Source organism: Loxodonta africana, chromosome 3 (genome assembly GCF_030014295.1).
Source record: "Loxodonta africana isolate mLoxAfr1 chromosome 3, mLoxAfr1.hap2, whole genome shotgun sequence".
In the NCBI taxonomy this organism is placed as follows: Eukaryota; Metazoa; Chordata; class Mammalia; order Proboscidea; family Elephantidae; genus Loxodonta; species Loxodonta africana.
The window spans coordinates 42,899,952-42,918,517 of record NC_087344.1 but is presented as its reverse complement, the minus strand read 5'-3'; the positions used below and the strand labels follow the sequence as shown (position 1 = coordinate 42,918,517).

The 18,566-nt window shown below is 54.3% G+C and overlaps 1 protein-coding gene across 23 annotated transcripts in view; it reads left to right on the top strand.

Annotated features, from left to right (window-relative positions):
• The window catches only part of RERE (arginine-glutamic acid dipeptide repeats), a 473,241-nt gene extending 466,437 nt beyond the window's left edge, over nt 1–6,804 (top strand). For 21 of the 23 annotated variants that reach the window (XM_064281204.1, XM_064281194.1, XM_064281210.1 and 18 more), the window contains 6 exons: nt 175–1,529; nt 1,656–1,878; nt 2,766–3,489; nt 4,979–5,125; nt 5,651–5,831; nt 6,094–6,804. In XM_064281204.1, coding sequence (XP_064137274.1) covers nt 175–1,529; nt 1,656–1,878; nt 2,766–3,489; nt 4,979–5,125; nt 5,651–5,831; nt 6,094–6,127 — 2,664 coding nt within the window. In that variant the 3' untranslated portion in view covers nt 6,128–6,804. The remainder of the gene's footprint in view (nt 1–174; nt 1,530–1,655; nt 1,879–2,765; nt 3,490–4,978; nt 5,126–5,650; nt 5,832–6,093) is intronic. The other 2 variants (XM_023552093.2, XM_064281209.1) reach the window with 1 other exon arrangement.
• The last annotated feature ends 11,762 nt before the right edge of the window (nt 6,805–18,566 follow it).

The following is an 18,566-nucleotide window of genomic DNA, read 5'->3' as shown; positions in this document are numbered from 1 at the left end:
ACTGGCAGTACCCTGTCTCTCAGGGAGGCCGCTAGAGTCATGGCCCAGGACAGTGTGGGGCCCACCTTGCTGCTTCACCTGTGCAAGTTTTATTGTGTGTCTGGTGCTAGCAGTGCTGGGCAGAGAGTGGCCCTACTCTCCTGCAGCCTTCATCCTTCTTCTCTCGGGCTCTAGGAGATCAGCCGGCCCAACTCACCATCTGAAGGCGAGGGAGAGAGTTCAGACAGTCGCAGTGTCAATGATGAGGGCAGCAGTGACCCCAAAGACATCGACCAGGACAATCGCAGCACGTCCCCCAGCATCCCCAGCCCCCAGGACAACGAGAGTGACTCGGACTCCTCGGCTCAGCAGCAGATGCTGCAGGCCCAGCCCCCAGCCTTGCAGGCTCCCAGTGGGGCAGCCCCAACTCCCTCCACAGCCCCGCCAGGAGCCACCCAGCACTCCACTTCAGGGCCCACGCCCTCTGTCCCAGCAGGTCCTCCCCAGGGCTCCCCCTCAGCTTCCCAGCCTCCAAACCAGCCGCAGGCTTCCACGGCACCTGCTCCCCACACCCACATCCAGCAGGCACCCGCCCTGCACCCTCAGCGGCTGCCCTCACCACATCCTCCGCTGCAGCCTCTGACCGGGCCGGCTGGCCAGACCACAGCCCAGCCTCACGCCCAGCCCTCCCTGCACAGTCAGGGCCCACCTGGCCCTCACAGTTTACAGGCTGGTCCTCTGTTGCAGCATCCGGGCCCGCCTCAGCCCTTTGGCCTCCCTCCCCAGGCCACCCAAGGCCAGGCCCCCCTAGGGGCCCCTCAGGCAGCAGCCCACCCTCATAGCACCCTGCAGCTCCCTGCCTCTCAGGCAGCATTGCAGTCACAGCAGCCCCCACGTGAGCAGCCCTTGCCACCGGCCCCCTTGGCCATGCCTCACATCAAGCCCCCCCCCACCACGCCCATTCCCCAACTGCCTGCACCACAGGCGCACAAGCACCCACCTCACCTCTCAGGGCCCTCCCCCTTCTCCATGAATGCCAACCTACCACCCCCACCAGCACTGAAGCCCCTGAGCTCCCTGTCCACACACCACCCCCCCTCGGCCCACCCTCCACCCCTGCAGCTCATGCCACAGAGCCAGCCTTTGCCCTCCTCCCCCGCCCAGCCCCCCGTGCTGACCCAGAGCCAGAGCCTGCCCCCCACTGCTGCTGCCCACCCCACATCAGGCCTACACCAGGTGGCCCCCCAGCCCTCATTCGCTCAGCACCCCTTTGTCCCTGGGGGCCCTCCTTCCATCACCCCTCCGGCCTGCCCCTCCACCTCCACTCCACCTGCGGGACCTGGTACCTCAGCCCAGCCACCCTGCTCTGCTGCTGTTTCTTCAGGGGGCAGCATGCCTGGGGGCACATCCTGCCCTCTCCCCACTGTCCAGATAAAGGAAGAGGCTCTGGAAGAGGCCGAGGAGCCAGAGAGCCCCCCGCCCCCACCAAGGAGCCCATCCCCGGAGCCCACCGTGGTGGACACCCCCAGCCATGCCAGCCAGTCGGCCAGGTATGGCTCCTTGGAGTCTAGGCCCTGGGCAGGTGGGCAGCAAGTGGGGGACAGGTGGGGTTGGGTGGGAGCCTGGCAGGTGAGGCCTCAGCAGAGGCCTCTAGTGAGAGGTGTGGTCATTCTCAGGTTCTACAAACACCTGGACCGGGGCTACAACTCGTGTGCACGGACAGACCTGTACTTCATGCCTCTGGCGGGGTCCAAACTGGCCAAGAAGAGGGAGGAGGCCATTGAGAAGGCCAAGCGGGAGGCTGAGCAGAAAGCCCGTGAGGAGCGGGAGCGTGAGAAGGAGAAGGAGAAAGAGCGCGAGCGGGAGCGCGAGCGGGAGCGCGAGGCCGAGCGTGCAGCTGTGAGTCCTGGTGTCGGGCTGGGTGGGGGTGGCCCAGACCCCATTTCCTGTGTGTGCAGGAGGAGTGCACTGGCCAGACCCAGAGGGGTGTGGCTGTAACCCCTGTGTTGGGAACCACCTGGTTTGTCTTCATGGCAGCCAGAGGGTGGGGTGCTATTTAAAGGCCTGATCCCCAAGATTTTCTGAGGATGTCACACGTCCCTGAGCCACCCCACTTGGCACCTGGTAGAGCCAGTGCTCAGCCTTGCTCTTTCCCCAGATGCTTGCCACATACCCCTTCGCTTCTCCCTTGCAGGGCCAAGCTGATCCACAGGCTGTCACTTGGTGTCAGCCTGCGTGGGGGTGGGCAGAGCTTTGGCATGGGCGTGGGGAGACCTTCCAGGAAGGGACTTGCCCTTCTCCAGTAATTTGAAGGAGCGTAAGAGAAACTAAAGGGAGGATCTGGGAGAAGAGCCAAGTACTCTGAGCTGTGACCAGACCATGTCAGTTCCCTCCATCAGCGCTGCACAGTGGTGCCATCATAGGCCGGGTCACCAGGCACCTGCCTCTGGGGTGAAGGAGAGGGACCCCTAGCCTCTTAGCACCTGGTGCATGCTCTCTCTTCCCTATCTTTCCATCTCTCTTTCACTGGCTCTCGCTCTCACTCACGGATACACACTCAGATACCCATACACATTCTCTCCGAGATACGTAAACCCATCAAGGGACAGGGGAAGCTGGCAGGCAAGTGAGACTAAGGCACGTGTGGCCCCAGCAGGGTCTGGACCATGTCCCTGTGCCTGGCCAGTCAGTCCTGGGCCAGGACTCAGGTTGGGATGCAGGATGGGAGCAGGGCAGGGCCCACCTCTGCAATGAAAGCGCCAGGTTCATGCTCTCCTCTCCTGCAGCAGAAGGCGTCCAGCTCAGCACATGAAGGCCGTCTCAGCGATCCCCAGCTCAGTGGTCCTGGCCACATGCGGCCATCCTTCGAGCCCCCACCCACCACCATTGCCGCAGTGCCCCCGTACATTGGGCCCGACACGCCTGCCCTCCGGACTCTGAGCGAGTATGCACGGCCCCACGTCATGTCGCCCACCAACCGCAACCACCCCTTCTACATGCCCCTCAACCCCACCGACCCCTTACTGGCCTACCACATGCCTGGCCTCTACAATATTGACCCCACCATCCGTGAGCGGGAGCTCCGGGAACGCGAGATCCGAGAGCGGGAGATCCGGGAGCGCGAGTTGCGGGAGAGGATGAAGCCGGGCTTTGAGGTGAAGCCCCCGGAGCTGGACCCCCTGCACCCAGCCACCAACCCCATGGAGCACTTCGCCCGGCACAGTGCCCTCACCATCCCCCCCACTGCTGGCCCCCATCCTTTTGCTTCATTCCACCCGGGCCTGAACCCCTTGGAGAGGGAGAGACTGGCCCTGGCAGGCCCCCAGCTTCGGCCTGAAATGAGCTACCCAGATAGACTGGCAGCTGAGCGGATCCACGCTGAGCGCATGGCCTCGCTGACCAGCGACCCCCTGGCGCGGCTGCAGATGTTCAACGTGACGCCACACCACCACCAGCACTCCCACATCCACTCGCACCTCCACCTCCACCAGCAGGACCCACTCCATCAAGGTGGGTGCCCTAGTGTGGGGCGCTCTGTGGTGAAGTAGGTTGGGAGTGGGGAGGTCAGGAGCCTGCCCAGAGATGGAGTTGCTCTCAAAGGGGCAGAGATGTGTTCCTGAACCATCACTTGATTCCTGACCGGCCTTAGAATAGTCATTCATCCACCTAGAAATCGTACTTCTGCTTGACTCACAGATAGCCTTTGTCTCTTTGAGTCCCCAGAGATGCCCCTAACCCAGGGCCTTTGGCTGGCAGTTCCCTGGGCCCAGTGGCACGCCTGTCTCTAGCTCAGGTTCTTGGCCCTGTGCCGGGCAGCCTAGGCCCTGTGGAGAAGGTCGTCAGGGTGGCAAGAAGTGGCCTGCGCTTGCTGAGGCGAGTGGGGCAGGAGGCAGGGCCGAATCTGTAGGACAGGCTGCAGAGAGCGCGATGACACCTGTGCTGGCCTTTTAGGTGCTGTTGTAACCAGCAGGTGTGCCGTAATGCCACATGAGGGCCAGTAGTCCATTGCCGGCTCTTGTACTTGCTTATCACTCATTCACTCAGCATGTTTTTTGAGCACCGTGGCCTGCCCAGCTCAGTTCTGGGTGTTGGAGATAGAGCAGAACCCCATCCAGGTTTACCTTCCAGCTTCAGGAGACAGTAAATAGATGTCAGCTTGTGACCAGTGCTAAGTCTTCTGGAGGGAAATAAAGCTGGGGCGAGAACAGGGCAGACATCCCGTGGGGTGTGGGGAGGGACATTCAGGACAGCCTCCCCCCGCGGTAACACTTGAACCAAGACTTGAAGGGTGAGGGGATGAGTCTGCGGTCTGAGGAGAAAGCGTCTTCATGCAGAGGAAGAACAACAGCAAAGGCCCTGAGGCCAGAGCTTGCTGGCTGCCCAGGACCAACGAGAGGGTGTGACTGGAAAGAAGGCAGGAAGAAGGGGAGGAGACACCATTTCCAGGGCTGGTGGCACCTGGAACAGAGGATTAGGGCAGGAGATGGTGAGGAAGAGTGGCATTCTGAAAGGAGGACCACAAGATTTGCTGCCAGCAAGGGGAGCTGCGGAGCCTAGCCCCTGCCAACAGCATCAGGCAGCAGCAGACCAGCCCTGCCGGCCCCACACATTCTGTGGGTCCTTTGGGCTCTGAGGGTGAAGGACCAGGAGGCAGCTCTGGGGGCTAGGGACACTGGCTGGGCAGAGACTTGAACACGTTACAGGTCAGGCAGGCAGGCAAGGCTCTCTACAACCAGCAGGGGATCGTGGCCTTTAGGGGGCACTCAGAAACGAGAGGAAGAAATGCAGTTTACATGGTCTCCTTTCTGGAGCACTCATTGAAGGTGAGCCACAGGAGCAGCTGCTTTAGATGAGGGTGGCTGGCAGCCAAATGGTGCTCGCAGCCCTGGTGACCAGGGTTGGTGAGAAGGAGCTCAGCAGGAATCCCAGCCAAGGAGGGTGGAGTGCTGAGACCCCCAAGCTGGGCACCGCCTGCATCTGGGGTTTTGTCCTTTTCTAGGTTCTGCAGGCCCTGTACACCCACTGGTTGACCCCTTGACCGCAGGCCCACACCTGGCTCGCTTCCCCTACCCCCCTGGCACCCTCCCCAACCCTCTTCTTGGACAGCCGCCTCATGAGCACGAGATGCTTCGTCATCCAGTGTTTGGTAAGAATTCACCTGCTGTACTCAGGGGACGTGGGTGAGACTTGGGTCGACACGGGGAGGGGTAGGATCCAGTGTGGAGTTGGGGTAGTGGTCGGGTCCCTTGCCCTCGGCTAATCATTGGTGTACTCAAACACATACTGACTGGCACCTCGTGAGTGTGCAAGACAGGCCAACTCTGCCCCCTCCAGGGGGAGCTGTGTAGATGACAAAGCAGCATGATGAGAGCCAGGGAGATGAGCATGTAAAATGGGAGAGCCACAGAGGCGCCTGGTTTACTTGAGGGTGCAGGGGAAAGGCTGTCTTCATCTGAGGCCTGAAGGAGGAAAAGGGAGCCCAGGTGGCCTGGGGGGTTGGGGAGTCCCAGCAGGGGGAACCTAGGGGCTCTGCTGTCATGGCCCCTTTCTGCAGAGCCTGGGGAGGACTGGCTGGACCGTCCACAGCCAGTGGTGCAGAGGTGGTGGGCAGGCTGTCTTAGCCAGCCATGCCATGCCATTCCTGTAGCAGAGGCTGTTGTATGTCTGGCAGGTACCCCCTACCCTCGAGACCTGCCGGGGGCCATCCCGCCCCCTATGTCAGCAGCCCACCAGTTGCAGGCCATGCATGCCCAGTCGGCCGAGCTGCAGAGACTGGCCATGGAGCAGCAGTGGCTGCACGGACACCCCCACATGCATGGCGGCCACCTACCAAGTCAGGAAGATTATTACAGGTGAGTCATACGGGCCCCAAGGCAGGGGTCCTTCCCATGAGGCAGCCGCTGCATGTGTACAGCTGGCCACTGGCCCAGCCAGATAACAGCCCCCACCCACGCTGGTCACAGAGAGCCCAGAGGGCAGTGGCCACCCTGAAGGGAGAGGGGGAGGGCCAGTCACTTATGCAGGAGGCCACTTAGGGCAGGGTTGGGGACCCTCGAGCCACCTGCTCGGCACCTGTCCAGGCCTGATGCTGAGTACCCTTTTCTTCCTTTCCAGTCGACTGAAGAAAGAAGGTGACAAGCAGTTATAAGTTATTTATTTGTTAACGCTGGCTGTGGAAACCCCAGTTCTTGAGGGAAGAAACAGGACTTTTTACATACAATAGGAGCTGCAAAAGCAAAAAGAATTATCTTCTAAAGATTTCTTTATATATTTAAAAACCCCACAACTAAAAATGTATCAGCATCCTAGTGTTCGTTTGTAGAGAGGATTCCTTGAGACTGGTTTGGGTCTCCCTGCATGACAGTCCCCAGAAACTTAGTGAGTCCTGGACTGGACTGACCATTCAGAAACCTTCCCTGCAATCTTGGGGTTTGGCTTTAGTTTTCTCTTCCTTCCTTAGTTTCTCAGTAGGTGCTAGAATCCACTTCACACCCTTCACTGTGCGTGCAGACACACTCAGTTACGTGTGTTCCAAAACCCACAAGGTTTGCAGACAGGCGGCATATATGAATTTGGAATCCAAGAACTATAATTTTTAAGAAATCTTTTATTTTAATACATTGTAGGAAATCTTCATAATTTGAGAAAGTTCTGCAGCATGGCTTTTTAAGTCTGTAAATAAATAATTTTAGAACAGCCTTTTTTTTTCCCCTCCCACAAACTACTATTCTCATCTATTTTTTTCCAGCCATGTCACTAATTGTGAATTCCTACCAGCTATTGACAGAATACAGAGTTGATTTTTTAATAAAAAGTTATATATAATTATCCCTTTAATTAAAGGGAGCAGATGGGCGTTACTAATTACAAGTGGGCAGAAGCTTGGGACTAGATGCCGGCACAACAGTGAGCATCCAGGGGTTTGCAGGGACAGTGTTACAAACTGTGTCTTTGTTTGGCTGCTTTGATTTTTCGCTTCTGTCTGTTCCTAGCGTGTGCTTTGCCAGTGGTGCAGACGTCTGTTAGATTGAACCTCTTTCATTTTGCACCAGCCATGCAGGAGTTAAATGTCTGTTTTCTTTTCCCGGTGTCACCTTGGTTCTTTCTCTGTGGGCTAGAAAGCACATGTTTGTGTGTGTCTGGTTGTAGATTTCCTTATAGATTTCTATGCATACATATTTGATTGTTCTGGATGAATTCTCTTTTAATACTATGAAAATTTCATAAACATTCTAGAAAGTTAAAGACAATGATTCCATACAAATAACTCAGCACATGAAAGACCCGGGACACATGTTTGCCAAAGGAATCTGTTCGAAGTCTGCCTTTAGGGCAGTAGTAGGATGAACGCACGTCATCATTCGGATGTTCTTGAGGCGAGGACACACACCCAGTCATCCTTGCCATAGACCCAGACTGCTTTTGAGCGAGTTGAGACCTTGCAGTTGATGTGTGGGTGGCAGCTTGTATTTCTGCCCCAGGAGCAGGCGACCCACCTGGGAAACCGGCTGAGTCCCAAGCTTCATCCTGGAAGTAGGAACAAGAGTCCTAGCTGCAAATGTGGAGTTAGAAAGCAGGCTTCCTCCACCTCGGAGGTTCCACTTTTTAGGGGGCAGGCCCTTGAGAGCACAGCTGTCCTGGTGAGAGAGGGCCTCCCTCTCCTTTCCAGTTGCTAACATGCACTTTCGCCCAAGCAGAGGGTGGGGAGATGCTGGGATGTCTGCATCTGTGGTCACGCTTTCCACCCGGGCATGACCTCTTCCGTTCCTTTTCTCTCAGATTCTTGAGGGCTATTTCTGCCGTTGTAAACAGTTGTATATGGTGGTCGTTTCAAAGAATTGTCGGACCATGAGAGAGACACTTGTGGGTCAGTGGACACGAGGTGAGCCCAGGGCCCCAGCTGCATGGGGGCAGGAAGAAACCAGCAGGTATTGGCTCTTGATTCAGGTTCTGGATTCAAACCTGCATCAGGGGCATTTCCAGTTTCTGTTATCACCATGGTTGGTTTCAGTGGGGATACAGAGAGGGTGGTTTTATCTGTTGAAAATATTTGTAGTTTTTTCTTTTCTCTCATTCCATTTCTGCCTTAACTTAAGCTCCTTAAGGGAGGCAAGCTCAAATTAACCCTTGATCATCAAACTTCTGGCCTCACTGGCATGAAGGCGGTGGTTTTCCCTCTGGGTGGTGGTGGCGGCCATCAGGGAAGTTGGTTCTGCTGCTCTGACTGAGGTGGTGCCATGCAGGACTCTGGGTGGGAAACTGTGTTCCCATGGCTCCCGCGGCTCCAGACGCCTGTGCCATCACCACCCACCTGCTCTCCGTCCCTCGTTCTTTTCTGGTGGAGCACGCTGGCCACCATTTAGTGAACCCTTCATCGCCTCCTCTCTCCAGCATCCATTTTTCCAAAGAAGACAAGAGAGTGAAGTACTCTGCAGTCTGTACTTGAAAACTGTCTGAAGGTGTTTTCTTGTTAGGTTTTGGTTTTCTCCCCATATCCCAAGGTGAAGCACTTAGATTCTTCCACTTAAAAAATCCAAACCTGGACCCCTTCCCTGATCAGCGGCAGTTGTTTAGGATGGCCCCGGACCCTCACGGTGTCTTTCAGCCCCGACTGTTGGTTTCCTTTTGGGTTTTCCTTCCTTTTGTTTGAAGTTTTGGGTTGGCTTTTCTGTGTTTCGTACGTATCTTGTTCAGTATCGTCGAGGTTGAGCTTCGTGCTCCACTGCAGCAGCAGCAGAGCAGAGTGTACACTCTGGCTCGCTGCGTTTATATATATCTGAAGCTAAATGTATATATATGAGTAGTTTGCCATGAGATGACACAGTGTAAACAGAGTAGACACCCAGAAATTGTGACTTCTGTGTTCTCTCCATTTGAGTATTTTGTAATTTTTTTTGAAATATTTGTGGACATAAATAAAACCAAGCTACACTACAACACTTGGGTGTTGGCCAGTAACTGTCTCATTCATGTGAGTGGGTGGGAGATTGCCATTGCCCCTAACCTGTGCCCCAGGGTGGGTAGGGGGCAGCAGAGCGTCTGGTATTCCTTGCTGCTGGAGACTCTGCTGGTGACAGCACACTGTTTGCCTCCCAGAGTGGCTTCCAGAAAATTCCGTGTCTGTGACATCTGGGAGGAAGGGCCTCAGAATAGGCCTAAGGACACCATCTCCTCCCCTTTCTAAGTTCCTCTTTCCCCCTGCAGTTACCCCACACCTCTGTAATTGGTGGTGGACAACCCTGCAAGGGTGTCGGCATGAAGCGCCTCGCCTGCTCTTACTCTTGGCTGTGCCTCCTGCCTTTTACCTTCTGCTCCCTGAGGCCTCCAGTGTCCCCCAAACCATCCTGTGCTTAGGTTTGCCCTCCAGGTTGAGGATTCACCCCTGCCCCTATGGAGGTCTCATCCACTGAAGGTATAGCGGACTCCCAGTAAGGTGTGGATGTGGCCACAAGGGGGCAGTGTTCACCAGAATGGCTTCATGCAGTCATTTCAGAAACTGTCTAGGGCGGTTTCCTGAAGCACCAAGAATGTTCCTGGAGCAGTGGTCATCTGGGATGTGGCCGGAAGCTTCCAGATGTTTGTGAGACGATGCAAGAGCAACCCAGGAGCTTACTACTGGTAACCTGTCCTCAGGCAGGGTCTACAGCACACCACTAAAGGCTTGGGAAACCACGCTGTCAGGCACTGCCCAATCCAGGGCATGAAAAAGCTTTGCTGAGCCGAGGGGCCTGAGTGGCATACACAAAAGTGTTTCCTCTGTCCTTAGCCAGCGACAGTCCTGCCTAGCAGCTTCAGTGATTGGGGAGAACAGAGGGCTGCAGTAAGGTGTTGCTCTGCAGACTAGCCATGGAGGTGTGTGGGCAGTTGTTCTGGGCCTGAGTTCAGAGGGCAGGATTGGGCCAGTGGGGTTGCAGAGGGAAGGGTGCATGGATGAGCCTCAGGGTGCCATCTTTGCTGGCCTCTCATCTAGACTATACTTTTCATGAAACTTCAGCTTTTAATGGGCAGTGACAAATTTCAGGAAGGTTGAATGACAAGAATAATATCTTGTGAATCGATACGTAGCTGTACGCTGCAGAAATGGCCCTCAGAGCTGGACAAGGGGCCATAGTTTCTCAGGTTTGTGGCAAGTGGCCATTGTCACCACCCTGCCATGCTCCCCTGAGGAACAGGGCCTGCCGCGGGGGAGGAACTGAATGCATACCTGCTGGATGTGCTCGATTGTTGGAGAGGATGGAGGCTGCTCTTACCTAGCAACTGTGGCCCCAACCGGGCCTTCACCTCTGTGCTACCCAGATGAACTGGCACCCATGTGCCCCTCTGCCTCTTACTCCTGAGAATGAAACCGCAGCTTGGCATAGTGGCTCAGCAGACCCTTCTGCTACAGCATGGGCAGAGAAAATGGCACTTTTTAGGGATGTCAGTAGGACTGGGAGTGTAGCCAGGCGCATGGCCACCATATTGACAAACGTCCATGGTAAGACACCGCCTGGGTAAATCAGAGTCATTTAATCCGATGGGTAAGGATGACCAGCGGAAGTGTGGAGTCACAATCTTCCAGACCCCCCAAAATTCCCACCGCAGAGGGGTACAATTGTGGTTGCCAACAGCTGATGAGTGAGGGTCTCAGCTGAAGTGCTTCCACATGGAAGCTAGAGGAGGCATGACGGACCCTCATCTGAGCTGGGAGCCCCTCACCAGACTTGGACCTTACAATATGCCCTCTGAGCCACAGGGTGAGACCTCGGGCTTTGTAATTGGCATCAACATAGACTTCTCTTGGCACTCTCAGCCTCTCCTGGCAGCCTAGTCGGGTCCAGGTCCTTTTCTGAACTTGGAGTTGGGAACAGGACCAGTTACTCAGACACCTGGAGTCTAGCTAACAGGCCCCAAGACCACAGAAGTGTCTGTCCTGCACTGGACTCTGTCTTAGGCTGCTATAACACAAATACCATAAGTAGGAGGCTTGAAGAAATAGATTTGTCTTCTCAGAGTCTTGGCCACATTGATTCCTTCCTTGTCAGTAGTCCTGGGCGTTCCTTGGTTCCTTGGCGATCCTCATATGGCATCTGTCTTCCCCAGTATGTGCCCTTGTGTATGTCTAATCTGTTTATAACTCGGAAGTGATTAGGACATAACCCTATGCTGTCGTGGCCTCATAAACATAAAACCTTATTTCCACACAGGATCACACAGGTACAAGGGTAAAGATTCCAACTCAAATTTTGGAGGTACATACAGGGGCAGATTAACCAGTAAGCAAAGTATGCACAGGCTTAATTGTATTTACTTACCTATCTGTAGTGTACAGTTTGGGGGCGGGAGCTCCAGGTTCCACCATGGATGGGGACCATGACTCCTTCTGGGCCTTAGCAGCCTCTTGCTGCAGCCCCTGCCACAGGCTTGGCCCTGGGACTCTCCTGCTCTCGCAGGATTCTCCTGCATGACATTGTCGGTCCTTAGAGGTCTCTGTACCCAAATTGTCCTCTCCCTGGACCCTTGCTGGGTTCCCAACTGCCTCAGGAGCTCCGGCAGTTCCGGGCCGCAGTTCTCTGCTCCCCACAAGGTGGCTTCTTGAGTAGCAGTCTGCCAGGAGCAGCGTCCAAGTCCCTGTAATTGTGGTTTCCTTTTGGCATATCAGGGACCCAGGCTGCAGGAGCTGCCCCTGTGTCCCCCAACCCAGCTCCGTGTTTGCTGTCTGTGGGCCTCCTGGCTCCCCCTGCCCTGGACGCCTCATTACTAGATCAGGTTCTAGGATGGGGAAGGCACTTGCTTGGTGAATGTTTGCTGAATGAACAAATGAATAAGTTAAGGGGCCCCGCAGAGGGAGGCTCCCTGGTGACAAAGTGCAGACATGCTGTAGAGTCAACGGCCTGAACATCCAGATAGTGAGAGCCTTTAAACTCAATCCAGATTGTGTCAGAAAGCACTTCCTGGGGAGCCAGTCACCCTCCGCGTGGCATGGGGTGACCTCTCTCTGTCCTTAAGTCTCTCCCTTCATCTTGGTGCTCTCCACTCCCCCCGCCAGCTGCGTTTGCTGTTTGCTTTAGTGTCTCTCAAGACACTAGTGCGGCTCTGTCTCCAGCCTGGTTTAAGTCATTCTTACAAGTTTTGGGGGGAATCAGCTTTATAGTGTGGCCTCTGGTGAACAGCTGAGGTGTGAATTCCTGGTGTGGTGAATTAGATTTAAGATAGAGCTTTAAGACTCACTTGGCCCTGGAAGGACCCTGAAACTGTTGAGCTGTTTAGGTAGAGGCCGGGTTTCTATGAGCCTGGTCACCAGTTGTCACTCACAGTCCCCTCCACTCCCCTACGAAATGGATTTGAAATACCTACCCTCCTGATCCTGGCCACCAGGTGGCAGTGGTTACAAAGACAGCCAAGGCCCAGGTGCCCACCCTCTGGGCTGCCAGGCGACAGGCACAAGCCAGGGTCCCCTCAGATAACCCAGGGGAGAAGGCCTGTGCCTGTGATAATGAGTATTTTGTAAAAGGCCTGAGTGGGGACCTGTTGTGAGGGCAAAGGTCACAGCAAGAGCAGGAGTGTGGACCTGGAGCAAAGGAGAATGAAGAACACCAGAGACATATGGTAAAGATGAGCCCAAGAGACAGAAAGGCCCACATAAACCAGAGACTAAATTAGCCTGAGACCAGAAGAACTAGATGGTGCCCAGCTACCACCTTCGTTGCCCTGACAGGGAACACAACAGAGAACCCCTGAGGGAGCAGGAGAACAGTGGGATGCAGATCTCAAATTGCTGTAAAAAGACCAGGCTTAATGGTTTGAGACTGGAGGGACCCTGGAGGTCATGGTCCTGGGCCCTTTGTTAGCCCAAGACTGAAACCATTCCGGAAGCCAATTCTTCAGACAGGGATTGGACTGGACTATAAGATAGATGATACTGAAGAGGAGTGATCTTCCTGGCTCCAGTAGACACATGAGAGACTATGTGGGCAACTCCTGTCTGGAGGCGAGACAAAAAGAAAGATGGGGTCAGGAGCTGGTTGAATGGACATGGGGAATACAGGGTGGAGAGGAGGAGTGTGCTGTCTCATTAGGGGGGGAGCAGCTAGGAGTACATAGCAAGGTGTGTGTAAGTTTTTCTATGAGAGACTGACTTGATTTGTAAACTTTAAAGCACAATAAATAAACCCCCCCCCCAAAAAAAAAGGCAGGGGTGTGGAGATGGCAGTGAAGAGAGGGTGAGAATTGGAGGCCAAGGGGGCCCAATAGCCCCCGAGTGATGAGTGTGCTGGGGAGGTGAAGCCCAGAGGCTGCGGGTGGTGGGGCAGGGCCCAGGGGCAGGTGTTACTAGGAGGGCAAAGACTTTGTCTGAAGATGGAGTTTCTTTTGTTCCCTGCTGAGTCCCCAGCACCTGGGACATAAACAGTAGGTGCTCAGTAAATGTACTTCGAGTGGATTTTCAGCGGTGGATGATTTCTAAGAGCCATAGCCCTATAGCCCCGGGAGAAGTCCCCCTGAGCAGCTGTGATGGGCCCAGCTGAACCCCACATGTGCCCCCAAGCCCAACATCTGCTACTTTCCCTCTCCAAGTCTCCCCAGAAGGCGATCTCAGAACCTGCTCACAGCCAGCGATGAAGACAGACCACCACCGTGTGGACTTGGCGAATGCTCCCTAAGTGCAGGAAAAAAACCAAGAGCTCCTGACTTTGTTGGCCCAAGCAGCTGCTGGTTCGGGCATATTCGAGGGAAATGACTGCCATTGTGTTGGAAAATGCAGCCAAATGGGAAGGACACGCCACACCCAGTTCCCAGTATCCCAAAGGTGGCCCGGGGTTAGGCCACCAGCCTCAAGATAAACCTGATGGGAGCTGTGATCTCATGATAGGTTCCTTTTGCCCTGCCTCCAGCGTCCTTCTTAAACTCTGTGGATGGCTCTCAGAGGAAGTTGGGGGTGTTCGTGTCCAAGGAGCACCAGGGAACAATTTTCAAGTCACCTGAGGAAAGAAGTCAGAAGTGGCTTCAGAATTCGGCAGCATGGTTTTTGTTTTGTTTTGAGTAGTCTGAGAGGGTGTCCCATGGCCACTGGACCACAAGCAAGAGGCTTTCCTGCCTCTGTTCCTCTGAATGGAATGAGAAGCCCCCTTGGACCTGAGCTCCCAGCGAGGTCCTGGCAGCCATGTGGGTAGCACAGAAGATGGGAGCAGAGGCTGCCTGGCCTCAAGGGCCTGGTGGGCTTCAGTATTGGCTCCAAAGATATTTAGCACCGTGAGGCCTAGAGTCTGATGCCCCAGGTTCAAATCCCAGCCCCACTACTTATGTGCTGTATGACCCAGGCCAGGTACTTGAGTTTTCTCAGGGCTCAGATCTGTAAAAGAGGTAACATTCCACCTTCCTAGGGTGGTCGCAAGGAGCCCTGGTGGCACAATGGTTAAGCGTTCGGCTGCTACCCAAAAGGTCTGCAATTCGAACCCATCAGCCACTTCTGCGGAAGAAAAGACCTGGCAATCTGCTCCCATAAAGATAGCCTAGGAAACTGTGTGGGGCAGTTCCACTCCTCTCAGTTCATTGTGAGGCTCAACAAGTAACTGTGACAATTTTCATCAGCATAGCTTGGTCTTAAAGTGAATTTGTAAGTAAAGAAAGTGGTTTTCTGAGCTGTGGAAAACAAAAGGGCGTGGCTTTCAGCACTTCCTGGGCCATGCAGTTTTGATTCTGTGACTTGGTTCCCACTGCCATCTGGTGGGAACAGACCTGAAGTTCAAGGCCACTTTGGGGAGCTTGAAGGGAAGCCTGAGCTGGACAGGGCAGCATGCCCATGTCCCTGCATAGTGCCTGACACAGGGCAGATTCTTAGAGGGGTCGAGAACAGCTTTTCCCGCGTGCAAAAAGCAACTGTGTTTACTTAGAAAGGTCTAGGAGGAGGGCCCAGGGTAAACAAGCCAAAGCAAGAAGGGAAGCCTACCTATTCATCTCTCAAAGATTTGAGCAATTCTGGCAGAAACAGCCCAGACCAGAGGATAACCATCCAACACCTCATGTTCTGGAAAACTAAAGGTTTTCTAAGCAACTTAGGTATGGAGAGGACGGGCCTAGGATCCCAGACGAAGCATGGGACTAAGGACCTGGGACTGGGTTGTGGGCCCAAGGAGACCACAAAAGAGCTGTGCGACTTTGGAAGGTCACTGAGCTCTCTGTGCTTCACCTACACATGAAGCAGGACGACAAGACCCACCTCGCTTAGTGCGGGACCCCACTTGGTGGGAATCCACATTTAGCACAGAACCCCACTTGGCTCATAACCTCACTTGGGTTGTAGCCACAAAGGGCAAAATGACATGGCATGAAGGCACAGGAAGAGGACTCATGGATTCCAACCAGGGTGGGCTGCACAGAGAACGTGGTGTTTTGTTGTTGTTAGGTGCGGTCGAGTCAGTTCCAACTCAGCAAACCACCGTACAACAGAATGACATGTTGCCCAGTCCTGTGCCATTCTCACCCAGAAAAAAAAAAAACCAGTGCAGTCGAGTCGATTCCGACTCATAGCGACCCTATAGGACAGAGTAGAACTGCCCCATAAAGTTTCCAAGGAGCACCTGGTGGATTTGAACTGCCGACCCTTTGGTTAGCAGCTGGAGCACTTAGCCACTGCGCCACCAGAGTTTCCTTTTGCCATTCTCACAGTTGTTGATATGTTTGAGCCTATTGTAGCCTTTGTGTCAGTCCATCTCGTTGAGGGTCTTCCTCTTTTTCAGTGACCCTCTACTTTACCAAACGTGATGTCCTTCTCCAGGGACTTGTCCCTCCTGATAACACGGCCGAAGTACGTGAGATGAAGTCTCATCATCTTTGTTTCTAAAGAACTGTACTTCTTCCAAGACAGATTTGTTCATTCTTCTGGCGGTCCATGGTATATTCAATATTCTTCGCCAACACCATAATTCAAATGTGTCAATTCTTTTCTGGTCTTCCTTATTCCTTATTCATTGTCCAGCTTTCGAATGCACATAAGATAATTGAAAACACCATGGCTTGGGTAAGGTGCACTTCAAAGTGACATCTTTGGTTTTTAACATTTTAAAGAGGTCTTTTGCAGCAGATTTGCCCAGTGCAGTACGGCTTTTAATTTCTTGACTGCTGCTGCCATGGGCATTCTAGATGGGTCTAAATGGCTGAGTCAGATATGGATGGGTAGAGAAGAGTTGGGAAGCCACTTCATCTTCGATGAGAGTGTGGGCAGGGGTGTGGAGTATGTCTGTAGCTCCTAAGGAGTCAGGGCTACAGTATAGAATACAGGAGGCGGGGGAGTCAAGAGCTGGAAAGACAGGCCCAGACTGGGCATGAGGAGTTTAGATCTGAGCAGCCATGGGAGGTGTTGGGAGAGGGAGAGGCTCAGACCCATGTTTTTAGCTGCCCCAGCTGCAGGATGAAAGGTGGTTGGCAAGGACAGGCTGGAGGCAAAGGACAGGCAGAGACCCTAGACCAGATCAGGGGGATGGAGAGGAGAGGCCTGGGCCCCAGCGACTCTGTAGGACCGCCTTGGCTCAAGGAGGGGAGCAGGTGGGCACTGAGGAGGCCGTGGCCCAGGTGAGGAATTCATGGATGAGGTGTGGAAGCTGTGGCCCAGGTGAGGAATTCATGGATGAGGTGTGGAGGCTGTGGCCCAGGTGGGGAGTTCATGGATGAGGTGTGGAGGCTGTGCCCCAGGTGGGGAGTTCATGGATGAAGTGGGGAGGTTGTAACTGAGGTAAAAAGAGCATGGCCAAGGTGGTGGGGTAGCTGAAGTGTCCCACAGAGGGTCATGGTTTTCCTGCCCTGCTGGCCGTCCGGGTCACAGAGCAGAGGATGGAACATACTCCCTTCCATAAACCCCAGACTCTCCTCTGAGGCTGGTGGTGAGCCCAGGACCCTTGTTGCTTATTTTGGACCTGTGATTGGGGATGTGCGGTATGTCCCCCAAACTTATGGACATTATCAAGCATCGTGAGGGAGGTACCGACTCTATACCAGGCCCAATTCTAGTGCTGTGGGCACACTGTCTTGGCCACAACCCTGCCATCATATCGCTCACAGCCTGGTTGGCGGGACGACCGTCAATAACCATAGTCCACCTCACCTGGGATGTCAGGTGATGGGAGGATGGTCAAGGCCCTTCAGAGACTTTGAAATCCATGAGAAGTCTGAGCTTCATCCAAGTCCATAAATGGGTACTGGAGGCAGGCGTAGCCCTGTGTGTCCTGTGGGGTTTCTGCACATCAGGAGGGCATCTGCACACGTAGGGGCTGGAAGGCAGGTGCGGTCTTTTATGTTTTCCATGCACTCAAGGCCCACGCAGTAGGGGCTAGAAGATGGGTGTAGGTCCTTATGTCCCCCACGCACTCAAGGCCCAGTGGGTGCCTGCACACATTAGGAGCTGGAAGGTAGGTGCGGGTTTATAGACCCCCCCTCCCCCGCATTCCAGGCCCAGAGGGCGCCTGTGCAGTAGGTGAGTGGTGTGCATCTGTGGGATGAATGATGGAGGGTGGAGGGGGAAGTATGGGCTCTGCCCTGGCCTTCTTTCTCTTAACTCTGAGTCACGGATCTGTCGAGTCAGAGAGCAGGATGGGTGTTCACACAGGTGCCGTTCAGCTGTGTGTTCCTACTTCATGGGGCATTTTATGATCCAAGCATCTTGGTCCCTGCGATCTCTCAAGTACAAAAAGCAGGTTCTAACCTCGGGTATCACTCCCTAGCTGCAAAGGGCACTGCTCAAATGGTATTAGAGAACCTGTCCCTGTCATTCTCCCTAGGATAGCCTGGCTCCCTGCCCCTGTCGTGCTGTCCTCCTGCCCTGCTTATGTTCACAGCACTTACCGCTATCTTCAGTTATAGAACCTTCAGTGTAGGCTCCATCTCTCCTGTTGCCATGTCAACTCCGTGAAGGCAGATCCCTAGCACCTAGCAGTGCCAGGCACACTCTGGGCACCTGATGGATATCTGTAGGATGGAAGGATGATGGATGAGTGGATAGATGGAAGGATGGTAGATAAATAAATGGATGAATGGTAGATGGTGGATGGATGAAAGATGGATGGATGGATGGATGGACGGACGGATGGGTGGGCGGGTGGATGGGTGGATGGATGGATGGATGTTGGGTGGATGGATAGTAGGTGGGTGGATGGTTGGATGTGGGTAGATGTTGGGTGGATGAATGGATGGACAGATGTTGAGTGGATGCTGGATGGATGGTGGGTAGGTGGATGTATGGTTGGCTCTGGTACGGCCAAGGCAGCACAGACGCTCTCCCGGCTCAAAGCATTTGGGTTTTTTCCCTTCACTCACACCTGTAAGACAGTCTGCCCTGCAAGACAACTATCCTGGGTTCTGGTTCATCCCCTTTCTTAACCTTTGTCAGATACGATGCCTATAACCAACCAGTTGCCATTGAGTCCAACTTGTGGTGACCCCATGTGTGTCAGAGTAGAACTGCTCCATAGGATTTGCAATGGCTGCAAAGGTTGGGTGGATGAGTGAATCAATGAATGAAAGAATATGAGGCCTTCTGGCTCACAAGCATTGTATGCCCTAATCTGTCCCCAAGATGCAATGTACAGGACCTCAGCATTGTTGACATTTGGGGCTGG